We start from the raw sequence: 21,344 nt of genomic DNA on the forward strand, positions 1-21,344 counted from the left end.
CAGAATGCTGTGCTCTAAACCAGACACTGATACATGTGGTTTCCATTTAAGATGTCAGCCTATCACAGCCTGCCCTGTTCTAAGCCAAACACTGGTACATGTGGTTTCCATGTGAGATATAAGCCTATCACAGCTTGCCCTGTTCTAAGCCAAACATTGGTACATGTGGTTTCCATGTAAGATGTAAGCCTATCACTGCCTGCCCTGCCTCCCAAAGCCAGATACTAGCACACACTGATATAGAAGCCCATGTCACTTTAAACCACCCTGGCTGGGTATCACAAAAAAACCCCATAAGCCTAGATATTCGTATGAAATCATATGATCTGACAGAAATTTTTAGGACTAACAAAAAGCTGAGTAATCTATGTTCTTAAGTCTGGATTCAACTGAAAGACTTGTATAGAAAAAATTGGGGCAAGGACTTCCTGAGTGCAAGATGGAAACCAACAGACCATAGTGCCTGATTTTAGTTTTACCAATCAGTATTTACAGATCAAATTCCGAGGACAGTTTTGAATGTAGAGTTTTATACAAATTTAAATTCTTAAAACAAGTGCTTGTTGTTTTTAAGTAAGGAGATCAACAATCAGAACTACCCCTAAATTGTTTTCTTAACACTTGTACACTGCAGCCAAGAAAATGTTTCCAAGATTCAAAAATATCCAATATATGAATATGGAAGCCAGAATGAGGATTGAACATGGAGGTATATACTGGGTACCACATTCAATGAAAACATACAAGTACGAAAAGGACAAACACTTTCCAAGTCTCTTTTTGATACATAATAACATTCTGTGGAGGGGTACCGTCAATGTCTTAGATGTCTGAGATACTGCATAAGTCATTATGGGTACATCTGGATACTTCTAAAAAATTCACTACATTAAAAGCTTAATGATCAAAAAGGCAACACCATTTAAAAATGTTCTACTGTCAGATAAATGCTGTTCTGTGTCATTAATAATCAAGAACTTTTTCTTGTATAATATTGTATATGACATTAAAAATAAACTTTCTAAAAAGAATAAACATGTTCTGTGAACCTTGAAATGATACATAAATAACATTATTGACTTCATGACTATCACCTTGACCATACGGAGGAATGTTATCATCTTGACCATAAGAAAGACTACTATCACCTTGATACTATCCCCCTGACCATATCTTGACCATAAGAAAGACTACTATCACCTTGATACTATCCCCCTGACCATATCTTGACCATAAGAAAGACTACTATCACCTTGATACTATCCCCCTGACCATATCTTGACCATAAGAAAGACTACTATCACCTTGATACTATCCCCCTGACCATATCTTGACCATAAGAAAGACTACTATCACCTTGATACTATCCCCCTGACCATATGGAGAAGTACACCCTGACTATATAGAGTACTATCATCTTGACCATATTGAGGAGTACTATCACCTTGACTATATGGAGGAATATAACACCTTGACTACATGGCAGAATACTACCACCTTGACTATATGGAGGAATACTATCATCTTGACTATATGGAGGAATACTATCATCTTGACTATATGGTGGAATACTATCACCTTGACCATATGGGTGAATACTATCACCTTGACCATATGGAGGAGTACCACCACCTTGATGATATGGAGGAGTACTATCACCTTGACCATATGGAGGAATACTATCACCTTGACCATATGGAGGAGTACTATCACCTTGACCATTGGAGGAGTACCACGACCTTGATGATATGAAGGAGTACTATCACCTTGACTATATGGAGGAGTACCACCACCATGATGATATGGAGGAGTACTATCACCTTGTCTATATGGAGGAATACTATGACCTTGATGATATGGAGGAGTACTATCACCTTGACTATATGGAGGGATACTATCACCTTCTTGAATGCTTGAGGTGTTGCAATAACTAAATGACCATGGATGCCCTATCATTCTAAAATGTTCTATGTTTTGATCACTGCCATAGTATGTGCTGCTAATAACTCATGTATGTTACATCACATGCACTAAAGTTATCTCCAATGTGAAAATTAAATAAACCTCAGAGTCCAAAATATATTAAAGCAATATTTTAGTAATATCTTTCTAGATTTGCAAAATTAAAAAAATGTGTCTGAAAATGTGATACATTATTTGCTATTATAGAAAATTATATTCTTGTCATTGAATTCTTAACAGATCATCTCAAGGAAATAGAGATTCAACTATTCTTCAAGAATGCTGACTGTGCAATAAATAAGATCAACATATATGCATACTGTCTGTTTACCTACTGAGCTAGCTATCATTTACTTCTAAAATTACCACAAATATGTACAAAGTTAGTCTGACAATCAGTAACTTAAGGAAAATGCAGCTTAAATCAGGTGGTCAAATAATGCAGTTGATGTCTTTAAATTGATAAAGTTTCAGCTAGTGCAACTATACAACTGACAAAATCTATTCAACCTATTGAATAATCCAATAAAAATACATTCAATGCAACTACTGAATAATCCAATAAAAATATATTCAACCTATTGAATAATCCAATAAAAATACATTCAGTTAACGCAACTACTGAATAATCCAATAAAAATATATTCAGTTAATGCAACTACTAAATAATCCAATAAAAATACATTCAATAAATGCAACTACTGAATAATCCAATAAATATATATTCATTTAATGCAACTACTGAATAATCCAATAAAAATATATTCAACCTATTGAATAATCCAATAAAAATACATTCAGTTAATGCAACTACTGAATAATCCAATCAAAATATATTCAGTTAATGCAACTACTGAATAATCCAATAAAAATATATTCAGTTAGTGAAACTACAAAATAATCCAATAAATATATATTGAGCTTCTGCAGCTATACAATAAACCTACAAAATATCATTTTTCATTTTCATTCATTGGCAAAATTAGATAATCAAGATGTTAGATTTTTATACTGAGAAGCCTAAAAATTGCAATGGGCAAAATAGATCATAGTTCATTCAATTATACAAAATATAATATACCATGTTAATGAATAAAAATACTTGAATGAGATATGTGGATCTATGGTGTTTCACTGGTCATTATGAAAGCCTAATGCCTTTCTTGAAGGGCATGAAGACCAAGTATGAACTACAAATCCAATCATTTGTATAATGTACATGGCATTCAGTCTCATTTGTATAATGTACATGGCATTCTGGCTATATACAGCATCATCTGTATAATGTACATGGCATTCTGACTCATTTGTATAATGTGAATGGCATTCTGGCTATATACAGCATCATTTGTATAATGTGCATGGCATTCTGTCTCATCTGTATAATGTACATGGCATTCTGTCTCATCTGTATAATGTACATGGCATTCTGTCTCATTTGTATAATGTACATGGCATTCTGGCTATATACAGTATCATCTGTATAATGTACATGGCATTCTGGCTATATACAGTATCACCTGTATAATGTACATGGCATTCTGGCTATATACAGCATCATTTGCATAATGTCCATGGCATTCTGTCTCATCTGTATAATGTACATGGCATTCTGTCTCATTTGTATAATGTACATGGCATTCTGGCTATATACAGCATCATCTGTATAATTTACATGGCATTCTGGCTATATACAGCATCATTTGTATAATGTCCATGGCATTCTGTCTCATCTGTATAATGTACATGGCATTATGTCTCATTTGTATAATGTACATGGCATTCTGGCTATATACAGTATCATTTGTATAATGTACATGGCATTCTGGCTATATACAGCATCATTTGCATAATGTCCATGGCATTCTGGCTATATACAGTATCATCTGTATAATGTACATGGCATTCTGGCTATATACAGTATCATTTGTATAATGTACATGGCATTCTGGCTATATACAGCATCATTTGCATAATGTCCATGGCATTCTGTCTCATTTGTATAATGTGCATGGCATTTGGGCTATATACAGCATCATTTGTATAATGTACATGGCATTCTGGCTCATTTGTATAATGTGCATGCCACTCTGTCTCATTTGTATAATGTACATGGCATTCTGTCTCGTTTGTATAATGTACATGTCATTCTGTCTCATTTGTATGATGTGCATGCCATTTGAGCTTGGTCACGTTCTGTCAAAACTGACCGTCTGTTAAGATCTTAGTACCAGTAGCCATAACAGATTGACATCATTTGCATGAACTTAAAAGTTTCTGAAAAATCATTTAAAGAATTTTCCATTTTTAGTCATAACATCCACATTTGATGGCACATGATTATCATTTTTGTAAAATTGAAAGCTTTCATCAAAATGTCAGTTAATAGCGATGTCTAGCACTTGGGCATCATGCCGCAGACATGTATGTAGCATGATGTCCCACCCAGTCACGTTATCCTGAGGCAGACACTCTAACCACAATTCTTAATAATGACAGGTTCATAAAGGGACTAACAGACTGGAAGTCTATTCAGGTCATCTATATAGGAATACTTGTATGCTTTTCAAATTGTCTGTCTCTAGTGATGTTTGCTTAACTGCACAAACAAGATGTCTGGCAAAAGTCTTTTAAAACTAAAAATGTGTATTCAAAATTCTGAACTACTCATGTCATCTGTTCATGAAGTGGATAAAGTTTCTACAATGTTATGACTTTAAGTCTGATACTGCATTAAACTGATTTGTGATGGAAATACAGACAGGCTGCAGCCAAGCAATGTACTGCATTAAACTGATTTGTAAGGGAAATACAGACAGGCTGCAGCCAAGCAATGTACTGCATTAAACTGATTTGTAATGGAAATACAGACAGGCTGCAGCCAAGCAATGTACTCCATTAAACTGATTTGTAATGGAAATACAGACAGGCTGCAGCCAAGCAATGTACCCTCTTCTGCTATTAAAATGGGGACATGAAATGAGGGGATTCCCATATATAAACATAATGAATGAGAACTTTCTGACACACACTGAACTTAAGACCATGCTTTAATTTCAGGTGAATATGAAACATGCTTTAGAATATATGACCATACTCTAATCACAGTTGAATATGAAATATGCTTTAGAATATATGACCATACTCTAATCACAGTTGAATATGAAATATGCTTTAGAATATACGACCATGCTCTGATCACAGTTGAATATGAAAGAAGCGTGAATAAAGTTTATACTAGCAATGAACAGTCATGAGCAGTAAGCATATAAAGCATGCATAAATTTGCTAAACATGCAAGCAAACAATTTATAAAATGATTATTCAAACAATAAGGTATTATATGGCGTGTCAAGCTTCCACCAAGGCGAGCTAGGCAAAATTCATCAATACTAAAGGCAATATGGTATTAATGTGTCCATGAATATGGAAATGATTACAGAAAGATGTATTTATGACACTATTTCTTGTAACAACATGTCTGATAAAAACATCACTTTGCAGTGTCATACCAAATGCATACATATTTAAATAGCTGATTATAACAATATTCAAGCCATATTAAATTGTGCATTTCTGACTCAAAGGAAGTCCCATCACAATCCATTCCAAACTTAAACTTACTCAGTGTGGTCATCATTTAATAATGCATGCAGAATGCCCTTGCATATTCTTATTTTATACGATGCACATATATTGTGGATTATAAAACTGACCAAATCTCCTATGGAATAAAGATTATAAATCTATCCCAATCTCCTATGGAATAAAGATTATAAATTTATCCCAATCTACTATGGAATAAAGATTATAAATTTATCCCAATCTACTATGGAATAAAGATTATAAATTTATCCCAATCTACTATGGATAAAGATTATAAAACTTTCAATCTCCTGTCAAAAAAAGATCATAAATTTGCCCCAATTTCCCATTGGAATAAAGATTTAAAAAACTGTCCCAATCTCCTCTGGAATAAAGATTATAAAACTGTCCCAATCTCCTATGGAAAAATATGTGTGTGTGTGATCTGGATTTTTAACGTAGCTTTACACTACAATGTCTGCAGTGTGAAAGTTTATAGTGATGCCTAGCAATGAGACATCATGCCGGACATGTAGCATCATGTCCCACTCAGTCACATTATCATGACAGTAGGCCGACCAGTCCTAACACTAACCTCTTAATGCTGAGCACCAAAGCAAGGCAGCTGTTAGTGCCATTTCTGTAAGTCTTTGGTATGACTTGGCCGGGGATCAACCCATGACCAACCACATCTGAGGCAGACGCTCTAACCATTAGGCCACTGGAGCGGTCCCTATGGAAAAGATTATAAAACTATCCCAATCTCATATGATACAATATTTACTTGCTGGTATTCATATATCAGTCTGTCATGAGAAAAATTAGAATCAAGACATGTTCATGGAAAAAGAAAGCCCCAAAACTGGTTAAGAACTAATCTGAACACAAAATGAACTGGATGGTTGGACAAGGGTGGCATTATATGCCTCAACTATGTTCATGATTGGCATTAAAAAAAACATGCCCTTCAAAAAGATCTTATTTCAAACCAACACATATTAGCTAATAAAGACACAACATCCAAATCAGTACTTATAATGATCTAATGCATGCGAAATAGCACTAAACAGAAATCACTGATTACCATTTCTGTAAGTAACAAAATCATTACTTACTGCCAGGGTAGCCTGGTGGAGCGCCTGGTTGCCCGGGGTAACCACCAGCTGGTGGAGGCATGCCTGGTCAAACAAAATATTTGATGAGATATTTTATAAAGCTATATAGGTAAAATAGGAACAAAAGAGTGGTTAAGCTGGAAGTGTAAAAATGTATTTTCTATAACTACATGTATCATTCTAAACTTGTCATGGAAAAGGAATAATAGTGCTCTGCCAAAATACCTGCTGCCAAACATTTTGATACAAATGCTGGTACAATTACTTTTGATATTTAATATTTATTCATACATCTTCAAAATAAAAAATAAAAATTTCAACACATACAATTTTAACTTCTGTCCATGCAAATGTACAACTTTCCTATAATTTTTTCATCAACATCCATTTTCATTCAAGGAAAATGAATTGAAACACTTCTTACCCCCTGGATATCCTCCAGCAGGGTATGATGGCTGGGGTGGCTGTGGGTACTGTCCCATTGGCTGTCCAGGGTACATTCCTCCTGGTGGTGGGGGATGATAGCCTGCTGCAGGAGCTGGGTATCCTGGCTGGGGAGGGGGTGCAACACCTGTTGGGTATCCTCCTGCTGGGTAACTTCCTGTAGGGTAATTTCCATGTGGTCCAGGGTAGTGTTGACCATGCCCACTGGGATAGAGACCCTATAAAGAAATAAGACTAGATATTAGGAAATCTATTTCACTGATCATAATATAGCATGATGTTTTACATACTGCAAAACTGTATTCTTTTTTTCCATACAAAAATGTTGTATAGAAAGTCATTTTAAATATTTATATTTTGCATATGTCATGTACAATAAAATTATCTGAGCAAAAAATTTCATTTCAGCTCAAGAAATTCCTTTGCAGTTTTTTATACTTGCACTACACACACTAGTCCATTACATCTTGAAAATGTGCTGAACAGGAATTAAACAGACTGTCAAATAAATGTCCCATAAAAAACAAAACAGAAAAGCCAAATGTATTGATTCAAAAGTTAAACCTATATTTTGAAATTCTTGTAATAAAAAAAAAATTTGGAAAAATTTGATCATATAATTGGAGGCTGGAAAATGTTATATCCAAATTGGATTTACAATAAACATTCAACTCTTGACACTGATTACATATACATTCCGTTCTTATTACTAAACAAGAATCCCTACAGGAACAGATACTATGCTAACTGAAATAATTTCCAGGAATCTAAGACATGACCAATTATACAGTTCTTTTATGCCTTTTATCTGCAGGGTATTGAAACCATTTTTAATTTACTGAGAAACTGCAACATACCAACTTGGAAATAAAAATACGTTCTTACATGTGTAAATTAACATGTCAATACCTGTATAAAATTGGTCATCAGAGACTTTGTCATAGACAGAAAATCAGTCAACTTGTCTCAGACAATATCAAGATATAAAAAAACAAAGTTACTTAAGTGGTATCATGGATATTATTTGGTAAACTATGTTTATACAATCAAAAAAGTACACTAGAAGCTGGAACATTGAAATCAATGGCACAGGTATACTACTAAAACACACCAAGCTTCTCTGCAGGACAAAATATGAAATTGGTGTTGAAAATATGGAATTTTATTTTCAAAACATGGGAACAACAGGAACAACAGATGAGAACTGAAATAGGGTAAATTTATCCTCCTCTACCACTCACCAGCTCTATCCTTTTATTTAGTATTTTAAACTCAACATTCAAAACTCTTCTTCACAAAATGCTTCCAATGGCAAAACTTTTATGACAATAAGCAAACCAACCTGATTATAAATTACTTACAATAGTAACCAGAGGTCTTGCTAGGATTTTAAAACTAGGAGTCCAGGACTCCCATTTTGGTAAAAATAGGAGTCCCACCATCAAAAGTTGAAGTCCCTTATTTCCTATAGAATCAACACAGACGTGAGTGCATCTATTTTTAGATGGAGAGGTTTTCGTAATGTAATCACTCACTTTAATATAGCTTCATTACAACAGTCCATTGACAGGATTGCAAATTTATGGTTTATTTATTTGTCTATGTCCTTGTAGTAATTTTATGCAATTGTTAAATAGTATCTTATTTGCTCTTTTTTCCCGTAATTTCGCAAATATGTCAGGTTGGAAAACAGATCAGACCTTAAAGCGCATCTCGCGAATTCCACAACATAGCACTGTCCCATATGTTCCTGACCTACATAATTTGCATTTTAATGTTAAATCTTTAATAAAATAATACCCTGGCTTTGCTTTCAATGATCTGTATATTTTTATGAAAATATCTGCCCGATGGTTTACGAAAACAGACAATCTAATAAACTGGTACATCCCCGACTTAGCGAAGTCCGTCATTATTTCCTGTTAGACCTACTGGTTCACTTAGAGTTTCAAACTAATTTTATGATGAAACAGCGTACAAGAAGCAGTTAATAATCACCGATTCTGATCTTAAAACACGTTTTTATGTTTTATCATTAAATGGTATCATGCAGGGAATTGATAGTTGCTACCTTACTTGTTAAAGGGTTAATGGTCAGTCAGCTATCAAAACATATGCTTGTGAATGGGCAAGAATTTGTTTGTCAATGTAACTGATATAAAAACTAGGCCTAGCTACCGATGTATTGATGAATACATTTTGCTACAACACTAAAACTAACCGGGCTAAGGCGAGTTGCATTTTTAAAAAAGTATGGTCAGTCAATGTACCTCTTAAATAACTCTTGTTCATCCATCTGAGTGATACTGAATTTTGTCAATCCAAGTCAAGACTTATTCCAAACACTACACTAGGCATCACACACTTTCTTACACTTAGCTACTGTCCTCAACATGTCTTGATTTTCATGCACTACTTATTCCGATACATTCGGAAATGAACACAGTAATGAAAGCTAAAGTTGTTTATTTGATGTAATTTTATAAATGACCACATGAATATCTCTGGGTCTTTCTGACTCTGAATTCAATCACTGTAAATATCAGTACATTTTCGCATCCGGTCGCCAGTCAAAGCCTTTGATCTTGCCGCCTAGCTATTGCATCATGTTCTTTTCTATGTACTCTTATAATGGCAACATGTATGTACATTAAGGGGTCTTTCAGTCACTGAATTCTGTCATTGTAAATATCAGCACAGATAACTGATCAACACATTTTCCCACAAGCAGGTGGCTGAAGCAGGACTGGCAAGTCTTTGAAATTTGCCACACACCTACAACATGCGTAAAGGAGGACTCCCGCCTCAGGGATTTTCTGCATCCCAGATCAATAACTGGCTTCCAAATATGCGTAATTAAGCATTTCCGAGATCTCTGGTAACTAAGGTTATTATGATCACAGTGAATGCATATGGTGTTTGGATTATCTGTACATACACGAGTGGTAAATCTTAGTTCAAATTTTACTTTGAATCTAAAATCACCACTTCAATTTTTGCAATCTTCTCAGTATGTTTTTGTTTCTCATCCTCTGCCTGAAGTATCTTCCAATCATGAATAATACTGTCAAGAACATTCTCTTCCAGGTGTATGTAAAACCATTACATCAGCCATGGAACATGTTTCAAATCTTTTAAGTGGAGATAAACAGGCTAGTGCCTTATTCAATTTGTTTTCAAATGGAACCCTGCTTCCAAGCCTGCCACCAAATTTTTTTCTCCATCACACATATTTTCTTTAATGCTGATTTCAAGGCAGTTAAGATCTTCGGATGCAATGCAATTGCAATATATGAATGGATGAATTGTCTCAGATGGTGTACATCAATGTTGTCATTTTCTGTACAGAATTGTACCACTAGTACAATGAAATTAACAGATGAAATTCTCAAACATCAGTAGAAATGACAGCAGAAACAACAGTTTGATTCTGATGTCAGGTCATCTCTCTGCAACTCTTATCCTCTTTAGCTGATACTCCTTTGCATTGTCTTTAACCCTTATCCAACCTAGTCACATGCTCTTGGATGTCTGTCCACTGCTTACCAATATGCTGGTGTGCTGGTCCAATGCTCGTTAGTGAATTTGTGATTGGCTGACAAAGACTCCTTCCAAAAGTCCAGTTACATACCCTTGTAATCCTTCCTCGAACCTAATGAAATCTTGAACAAGAACAATACATTCAAAACTACAGCTAGTTCATGTCTGTGTTGATGTATGCTATTGTGCATATCAGCCTTCCATTCTATGCTGGAAAATTTCAAAAACCTCCATAGTTCTCTGAAAATTGTTTCATTCACTTTTGGTCCATCACTTCCTAATCCAATTAAACATGCAACACAGGAAGGAAATATCATGAACAGATTCAACAACAGCTCTGGCATCTGACTTCCTATCTCCATGGATAAAGAGCAAGGCCTTCTAATGTGCTGGGTAACAATATCTGATTATTAGATCAATTTCCTTTTCAACTGTCCCTAGGCTGTCTTATCATACTGTAACGAGAAATTGTTATCTGAATTTCTGACACAAGACACCAAAGTAGCCCAAAAAGCAGACCTGAGGCCATCCAATAGTACTGTAATCCTCTGCTATCAAGCATTTAAACCGTGTTTGAAAGTCAATGCCATACCATCACTGACTCTGAAATTAATGTTGAATGATACACATTTACTGCCTGCATTACTTGAACATGCAAGACATCTTCTGCTGGTAATGTGTTGGTTGAAAGTTGTTGTTATAAGGTTTAACGCCATTTTGCAGCACAAGATAGGCTATACATTGCAGCCAGTGGAGGAAGAACCCGAGAAAACCATGGAAAGAACCATCTACCCACAAGAAGCTACTGGCAAGCTTTCTCACGTACCCACAATGACTGAATCCGAAACTTGAACCCATGCAGACAGAGATGAGATGGCAGTGATCCGTAACGGAGACCGCTTTGGACCACTCAGGGCCCCTTGGCTGAAAGTGACAGTCTGTTTTTACCACTTGATGGTCCTATATTATCATTTGATGATCCTTCTCTTTCACTTAATGGTCCCTCTCTTTCACCCTACTTATGTTTACTTTGACTCACTGGTACTCTGAATTTAACTTCAATCTGAGATGGAGATACATGCTGGAGAATTTGAGTCCATTACTGTCCCACTTTATTTGAATTTTTCAGATGGTGCAAATGAATGATGTGTGTCACTACACTTTTCATGAACAGCACCATATTAAGAAGCCTATTGGTGAAAACCCCATGCTGATGGCCACATGATCAGCACCATATTAATATTAAGAAGCCTATTGGTGAAAACCCCATGCTGATGGCCACATGATCAGCACCATATTAATATTAAGAAGCCTATTGGTGAAAACCCCATGCTGATGGCCATCCATTTGGGAGGAACAGATACATAGCTGCCAACCCTCCAGGCTCACAATTAGTGAAAATAGGGATAAAAAATTAGTGAATTCTGACATGAATTCATGAAGCGATCTTCGAGTCCAGGAATATTTGTCTGAAAAAATGTTTACGATGTTCTCCAGCTGATAAAGTTAAATTGTCTTCAACAAGAAAACTCACAAACAATGCTTCAGCATTGGTAGCTTGCAGGTCTTCTGTCAATGGCTTACAATATTCCAGAGCAGAAATCTGCTGTGAGTTCTTAATTTTCCCCAACCTTTATGTGCTTTTTGCTACCAATGTGCTTCCTCACATCATCTCTACCAACATGCCCAATGCTAAAATGTGTGGCACATTGCGTGCAAAAAGCATTATGTATATAGGTGTTTGATGGCTGAATGCACTGCCAATTTTTGGTATATTCCAAACTAAGCTTCACTTTTTGTGCAATACATTTCTTTTTCCTTGTTGGTGAAGACATTTTCAAGCTGCGATGCATTTGTAAAACTACTCCTATACATATAGATTAAAATACGCTAAAATGCCTGTCACAGGCCAACTGTACCAATCAGCCATAGTTCCGCTAATATCACGACCAGCAGTACCAGACCATTTCAGCAACTGCTGTTATCATGACTAGCGCTTGATGGGAAATTGGTTATTTTATTAAAGATTTAAAATAATTGAGAATTGGGGAATTCATAATTTTTTGCATGCAGCATGAATTCGTGAATTGCTGGAAAAGTCATGAAACTCGCGCAAAAATCGTGAGGGCTGGCAGCTATGCAGATATAATCATATTTAAGATAAGTAAATAAGATGGTAAGTTAGCATCATTTTAAGACAAACAAGATAACTTCAAACTCTTCTGATAAAAACCTATGTCAAAATTATTATCTATTTAAGAGTAGTGGGCATCAGATTCATACCATTTTAATTTAGACCTAACAAGACATCTTTTAAAAGTCTTCTGGTGAAAAACCCCATGCTGCAATTACTTTTGACTTTGAGGAGTAACAACTGCAATATTTTCAAGATGACTGCTTTGATGGCCATCCTGGATACCAGACTGGCAACATCTTCATTCAGGACCAAAATAAGAAGTCTTTAAGAGGAACAAGGAAAACAAATTTGCACTAATGGATGGATGAGCAACAGATGATAGACTATGGACAAAAGACTATGTCATAAGCTCTGAGTCTGCCACCAATAGAGCTAAAATGGGCTTATGTTTTGGGTCTCAAAAGTGTCAGGTTTAGATTAGTTTCACTGTTTTCAGATACATCTAAAATCGTGCTAATTCCCTGACACTATATTGTATATGAAAAACAATACTTACTGGTACAGAACCTGGTGGAATAAGGCCCTGTAAAACAAAAATTAGACAATGTTATATAACTTGTAATATGAAACAAATAGTCAATGGATGCATATCATGCACTGATTTACCCCTCTGTTCCTTGTCTTGCTTGCTGCTAAAATGCTGATTATTTGCAGCCATTCACAATTTTATAATTAAGTACACCAATTCAGATATTCTACCAGTATTTCCTTGATGCCATACAAATTAAATTTCCACAAAAATAATCAGATGGAAATACTGTTTTTAAAAAACAATACATATGAAAGAAATTCAAGGAATTCTAATGTTTTGTTGATAAGTTTCTTTTATATATGGGCTCAATATACAAAGGAACTGAAGAATGTGTGGTCTTTAAAGAGTATCTATTCTTTAATACAGGAGTGTTAGTTTTAGCTTCTTCAGTGTATATAAAATTTACGATACATTATAATGTAATTCTTACTGGTCTGCTTAATTCAGAATATTGTAATCAATGGCAACATGACGTGTCCTAATGATGAGGTCTAATCAGCACCATTTCCATTTAAGACCAACCATATATCATAATAAATTTTCTGGTGAAATCCCATGTTGATACGGCTTTCCATTAGCAGCAATATATAGAAATCCTGAGGGAGGTGGGGAGTAAAACTAATTTTAATAATGTAATACTTACTATTCTGTAGCTTATTCTGTCCGTGTTTAGAGGTTCTGAGATGGCGCTACTGCTACCCCATAAAGGGAGCAAGTCACTCTCATTCTGTGGACTTGGATAAGGTGCTCATACTCCTTCAAGGGAAGGTGTAGCCTGCTGTCGGAAAGGTGAGATTGCTGCTCCTGACACGGAGAGGATGCAGTTCATTCTGTCTGCATATTTTCTCCCTTGTGATAGGCCCTTAATGTTATTACTTAATTCTGAATACTGGAAACAAGGATTAAAAAACCAGGTAATATGAAATGATAACAAGAGTCCCTTGAAAGGACTGATGCTCTACTGGTTGAAAAGAGTTTCCAGGAATTCAAGAGTACTTCTTCCTTTTGACTTTGAGTGTTAAAACCATCTTCAATGTTCTTCAGAGATAATAAGATTTCAAATTAGCTCATGGGCATATTGGATGTCAACTTGTCACCATATTTCTTTTATGTCTGACAAAGCATAATGAAAAAAAATCTTCTGTTGGAAACCCCAAGTTGATATAACTCTCCATTTCTATGGAGCAACAATAATAAGATTTTCATGCTGGATGCCATGTTGGCCAAATCCGATATTAGACTGGGACCATTTCTATTTAGTACCAATTAGACATCATAAGAAGTCTTCTGATTAAAGGACAATACTGATATGACGAGCCATCTAGAAGAAGTAGATATAAGAGTTTGTGGCAGTAATATTAGAAGTAGGACCGCACCATTTTCATTTATGACCAACTCAACAGCAGGAGAACCCTTATAGTGAAAAGCCTTGTTTATATTAACATCCTTTCATGAGGATTAGCAATAGCAAGGTTTTCATGATGGCCATAGTGAAATTCAAGGCAACACCATTCTTTAGGACCAACTAGATACGTTCGTCGTTATGAAGTCTTCTGGCGAAAAGTAAATGTCAATGACATACCAATTAGGAATAACTATAGTAAGATTTTAAAGAAGGCTACAATGGTGGCCATATTAGTCACCAGATAAGCCCCATTTTCATTTAGGGCCAACAAGACATTATGAGAAGTCTTTTAGCAAAAACAGCATGTTGATGTAACCATCCATTTTGGAGGAGTAGGGATAAAAAGATTTTCAAGATGGCTACTGTTGTGACCATACTGAATGTAGTGTGGCACCATTTTCATTTACAACCAACTGGATCAAGGGATGACTCAATATATAAACTTTCATGGAAATCCTTGCATTAAATGTGCAGTGGGAAGAACATAATTATTGAGATCTGATTTTTTAAGGCTGAAAATTACTGGTATCTGAACTGGAGTTTAGTAATTTTGGTCCTTTGATCTAAAGCAGACCAGTCAAAACTGCATGTAGGCAGCTGAATCCTTGCAAACAGTAAGATAAGTTTGAGATTTCAATAAGGGGCCAGACCATGAAATTGCAGGAGCAAAGCAAACACAAGAACCTCACAAGAGTAAAAAAAAATAGCCAATCAAAAACAAATCTTTTATAAATTTAAACATCTAGCTAAGCGAAAATCCCTCAAATACTGATGTGTTTAGATTGATTCAAAAGTAAACCCAAAAACGCATTTATGATGCCCATGTCAGGCGAACAATGACTTAATAGTTTTGGATATTCCAAAACCCTTAATTAAATGTAAGAGAAATCTATTGGGAGAACTGATGAGTAGATTGGGAAATAAGCTCCATCTTCTTCAGATTTGCCAACACCAAAGTTGAGAAAAGCTGATATGAGAAAGAACAAACTCTGGAGTATGAAAGTAAAAGGAAAATACAACCAGAATGCTGCAAACCCGGTCTTGTCCTTTGGACAGGTAATATTTATCTGGATACATAAACAATCTCTGGAAGATTTCTTCTCTAACTTAACCCCATTGACGTTGGATTTTCTGGCAATGTCAAGGGTATTTGTGACTTCCATAGATTTGCTGGCTTCAGGGAAGAGCATGCATATGCTGCACATTTTTTGTATTGCCTTCGAATTCTTTCACCTAGAAAAGTCTGGGGGCAGGAAAAGTGGCACTTCACACAGGAGATCTTCTCCATAATTGTGATCCAATGGCCGCTGTGGCAATTCACACAGGAGATTTTCTCCTTAAATAGTCATCCATAGTTGCCCTCTTGTTCACTACAAGGGCAGACTGGTTTCCTCTTGCAGTCATCTTGTTGGTGACCATATTTCTAGCAGTTAAAGCAAAAGAACAGATGTGACACAGGTGTCATGAGTGAGCACACGAGTAAGTGAATGATTGATCAGTGCATGAGGCATATGAAGGGTACTATAACGTGGAGCACCTGTCACCTAATAATAACCCTAGGCACTTGTTGTATCAGCCCTTGACAAACAACATCTTATTCATTTTGTATAGGTCTTTTTTGTTTGGTTTTCTTTTATCTCATACGCTGATGGAAAATAAACGCCATGACCTGAGGGTACTGTGTTTGCTTCCTTTTGTACAATGCCCAGCTCGCATCAATTAATAATTAGGGACTGATGGGGATTCAGGAATCCAGCTTTAATTGATGCATTCAAAGTAGCACAAATGAATATCAGAAAGTACTAGTCAATCAGTGAACTTTCCATTACAATGGCTGCTGACTGGTTTCACTTGGCAGACATTTTCAAGCATCTGACTCACTGCAGCCATCTTAATCCCAGATCTCATGATACATGAGCTGTCAACATCTCCACTAATCACTTTTGAGTAAAGCATGTTACCCGAGTTAGCTTTCTACAAACAACTGGTCCACGCCAAATGCTTTTAACACTCTTTAGCACCTTAGTCAGACCCTGAATTGTTTTCACAAAAGATGATGCCTTCGTTTACTTTTGACCCTCAGCAGTCACCCCATTAATGAGAAATTTTGCCAATTTCTGTCATTTGTAACAGCTCCACTTCAGAATTATGTTTAATTTTTTCCTACCCTTTTGACAGCATTCTCCCACTACTGGTTGCCATTTGTCCATCTTTTCCAATAATGGAAGACAATTATTTCATCCCCTGTGCTTCCTCCTGCCTCAGACCCAAAGATGAGGACAGAGTAATGCAGAGTCACTGCATTCTTGTGTCAGGGCTACATAGTGTGATATATTCTTCAAAGTAGAATCCTCACTTGACTGACTTTTGTCAAGGCCCATAAAGGTCATGTTCTCTGAAATATCTGGAAATTAAAAGTATTACGGAAATAGCCCTTGAAACTTGTGACAAGCAAAACTGCTCAGACTGTACCTTGTTGGTGACACATGTAGCCCGAAGCTACAGCCAAAGGAATCTGTTGGTTGCAGTTGCATTGAAAGTTTTAACAACCCAAACATCCATCTACCCAACAACCAGGATCCACATCTCCGCAACAAACTGGCTGCCTTTGTTAGCAGACTCGTAACATGCAGGAGGGCACACCAGGTTTATTCTACAGATGAAACCCAGAAGGGGGATGACCAAAGTTAGAACTATGGCATAAATTATCAAATATAATGAAAGGATAATTTAATTTACAAATTGTAAATATTTTAAATTTCATCCTACAAGATGCTGTTGAGATTGCTCCATAAGTATGTACCTCCCCATTACATACTATATGATGATGAATCACAAAATGCATGAAAGTCATCACTAAGAACACATGAATATGTGCGTGTTTGTGTCTGTGTGCCCATAAATCACCATACAATCCTCAAAGAAAGAGAAACTGAAGTTTACTTTGTTTTGACAGTAAATATTTAAAACCAAAGTGTTATTCTATTGAAATATGCACAAAAGAAGCCAAATGGGACGGTGTGTTAATCCTGACAGGTAAAAACACGATGTAACAAATTACTTATTCTTGGTGTTATTGTTGTTGTTATAGGGTTTAACTCCATTTTTCAGCACAAGATAGACTATACATGGTGGCCAGTATTAATGGTGGAGGAAGAACTCAGGAAAAACCCCGAAAGAACCACCGACCAACGAGAAGCTAAACGGCAAGCTTTCTCACATATCCACATCGGCCGAGCCAGAGACTCGAACCCACGCAGACAGAGGTGAGATGGCAGTGATCCGTAACGGAGAGCACTTTAGACCACTCGGGGCCCCAAATTACATGAGAGATTCAAAGAGCTGAAGCTGAAATTTTTTTCTCTCATTTATGGTTGTTCAAGACTTTGAAACCACTAGACAAGAGAGGTCTTTATTCCAAGACAAAACAAGTCTTTTTCCTGATATATTAATTTGTGTGATTGATGTTTGGGTTTTTCCTGATATATTAATTTGTATGATTGATGTTTGGATTTTTCCTGATATATAAATTTGTGTGATTGATGTTTGAGTTATTTAGATCAAAGGCATAATGATTTTCAGAGTAAAAATTTAATATAAATGTAAACTATGCACAGTGAAAAGTCAATGTCAACTGTGCACAATCATGCAGAGAACAATTTCAATCTATTTGCTAACCTTTTTCATCTGTTTCTTTAGCTTCTTCAACCTTTTACGCTCGTGTTTGGGCAGGTGCTTGAACTCATCATCAGAGCTGGAGGAAGAGCTGGAGCTGCTACTCCGCTTGTGGTAGCCATGTGGGTGGTGCTTCGGCATCACAATAACACTTTACTGAAATCTGAAATAAATCTTCTAACATTGAATGGTGTATCATATTTGATGTACTCTGAAATTTCTACTGTCTGCTAAAATTTACTGGGTGTTATATAACTGACCTCATTTGTGGTGCTTCACAATTATGGAAGCATTACATTTAAATCTGAAATACTACATAACATTGTATTAACATAATCCTGTACATGACTAAAATGAATCTTAGTGTTATCTGTTACAGAGGTCTCACACAGGAGACCAGGACTCCCATTTTGGTAAAAATAGGAGTCTCACCATCATAAGTTGCAGTCCCTTCTTTCCTACAGAATCAACACAGACTGAGTGCATCTATTTTTAGATGGAGAGGTTTTCATAATGTAATCACTCACTATAATAAAGCTTCATTACAACGGTCCATTGACAGGATCGCAAATTTATGGTTTATTTATTTTTATACGTATTTGTAGTAATTTTAGGCAAATAAATAGTATCTGATTTGCTGTTTTCCCCCATATTTTTGCAAATACGTGTCAAGTCAGAAAACAGCTTAGACCTTAAAGTGCATCTCACGAATTCCACAACATAGCATTGTCCCATACGTTTCTGACCTATATAATTTGCATTTTAAAGTTAAATTTTAAAAAAATAATACATAGGCTTTGGTTTCAATGATTTGTATATTTTTTCTGAATATATCTGCCTGATGGTTTAAGAAAACAGACAATCTAATAAACTGGTACATCCCATACTTATGCCATTATTTCCCATTAGGCCTACTGGTTCACTTACAGTTTCAAACTAATTTTATGATGAAATAGTGTATAAGAGGCAGTTAATACATATCCAGATCACCAATTCTGATCTTAAAACACAAGTTTGTATGTTTTATCATCAAAAGATAGCATGAGGAAAGTGATAGTTGCTACCTTACTCAGAAAGGGGTTAAGGGTCAATTGGCTATCAAAACATAATGCTTGTGAATGGGCAAGAGTTTGTTTGTCAACGTAATTGATATAAAAACTAGGCCTAGCTACGCATGCCTTGATGAATACATTTTGCTACAACACTAGAACTAACCGGGTAAGGCGAGGGGCATTTATAAAAGATATGGTATGGTCAGTCAACGTACCTCTTAATTAAACAGAGGGCAAAGTCGTTTTTGCTCTCCTAACAGAAGAGGGCGAAGTTTACATTTTTAGGCGACTTGTCACCCACTTACAAATGGCATTTTGTCAAAGTCTCAACATGTCTTGATTCTGAGGTCACGTGCACTGCTTATTCCACTACATTCGGAAATGAATACAATAATGAAAGCTAAAGTTGTTTATTTGATGTACTTTTATAAATGATCACACGTACATCTCTGGGTCTTTCTGCCTCTGAATTCAAACAGTTATATTTCTTTTTTCAGCTTTAACCCTTTACCTCATAGAGCATAGTTACCCAGTGCAGCGCACTATAAATAGAACACCTGTTACCTAATCGACTCCATATGCATAGGCCTGCCTGTTAACTGTTAAAGGTCACCGGCCACCTATATTGTACAAACATGTGATATTATTATCGTTATAAACAAAACGCATTGGTTAGTATGCACCCCATAAAAATGTTTAATTAGATTTAAAACTAAACCGGATATGATGTACATTTATCCTTTCTATTCAACCTAGCCATTCAAGTGTTTAATTTCCCCATGTAAATGTCTATGTGATATAGAGTACGATCGTGCTTTTGTACATCAAATATGGTACACTGTGTTGCATACATATGTAACCAAAAGAGTGATGATGGGAAAAAGCGTTTTCTTTTTCCGAAAAACCATGTTTACCAGAAAAAAGTAGATTTAATCTGTGGGATCGAAATGGGGAGGGATGGGAAAGTTGTATCATTTATGCTGGATTATAGTGAATTTGGCCCAACTCGAAATACAATTCAGCCAAACTTAACAATAGTACGTTCCATTTCTTCAACAAAAAAGTAGATGATATGTAAGATAGGTTTTGTGAAGAAAAAAAAACAACAAACTATTTTGATATTCTTTGAAAGAAAATAATCATACTTCATAACGTACATATTTATGACAGAAAACACAAACTGATATATCTTGCTTGTTCTAATTAAAATATTTATATACATTTTTTATGCTAATAAATTAAATATATGCATCTGCACAACGACATTCTCAATTTAAGTCTTCCGGTCAAATTATAAATAATCATTGATAAAACAAAAAGTACATAACAGATAATATTCTACATAATACATATACATTTTGCTAAGGGGGGTAGTATACATGAGATATTATAACAAATATACTTAATTTTAGGCTTCACACTGTAACACAGCTGCATACAATAGATACTAGATTACACACGAGACAGACAGAAAGAATAATGTTGAGCATTTTGTCAGTATTTAGTTACTGCAATATGAAGCTCTTACCAGTTAATTTTATTGTTTGTTTATATATTTCAAGTTGTCTTAGTGTTTGCGTGTATAAATTGAAAGCTTGTCATTAGTGGTCAATATTGTCAATCATATTTGCTCCACTATTCCGAACAAATTAGAAAGGAAATAATTTTGTGCTTAATTTGTTCCCCACCACACACACACACACTCACGGTACAAAATAAATTGATAAACATACGCTTGTTTGAAAATAAAATGAAAGAAATTAACCTTGCACTGTTATCATATATTCCTTCTTTTTTCATCATGCAAAAATTATTTAAATAAAAAAAAAACATATCC

At 35.6% G+C, this 21,344-nt stretch overlaps 1 protein-coding gene across 2 annotated transcripts in view; it reads right to left on the reverse strand.

Annotated features, from left to right (window-relative positions):
• LOC149806243 (annexin A11-like) overlaps nucleotides 1-21,344 on the reverse strand; it is a 106,895-nt gene that overhangs the window by 80,678 nt on the left and 4,873 nt on the right. For both annotated transcript variants that reach the window (XM_089951190.1, XM_089951191.1), the window contains exons 2-5: nucleotides 18,459-18,618; nucleotides 13,340-13,366; nucleotides 7,087-7,324; nucleotides 6,663-6,725 (exon numbers count right to left, since the gene is read on the reverse strand). In XM_089951190.1, coding sequence (XP_089807316.1) covers nucleotides 6,663-6,725; nucleotides 7,087-7,324; nucleotides 13,340-13,366; nucleotides 18,459-18,596 — 466 coding nt within the window. In that variant the 5' untranslated portion in view covers nucleotides 18,597-18,618. The remainder of the gene's footprint in view (nucleotides 1-6,662; nucleotides 6,726-7,086; nucleotides 7,325-13,339; nucleotides 13,367-18,458; nucleotides 18,619-21,344) is intronic.

The sequence above is a fragment of the Sinohyriopsis cumingii genome, chromosome 2, assembly GCF_028554795.1.
Source record: "Sinohyriopsis cumingii isolate HCF-2022 chromosome 2, ASM2855479v2, whole genome shotgun sequence".
Lineage (NCBI taxonomy): Eukaryota > Metazoa > Mollusca > Bivalvia > Unionida > Unionidae > Sinohyriopsis > Sinohyriopsis cumingii.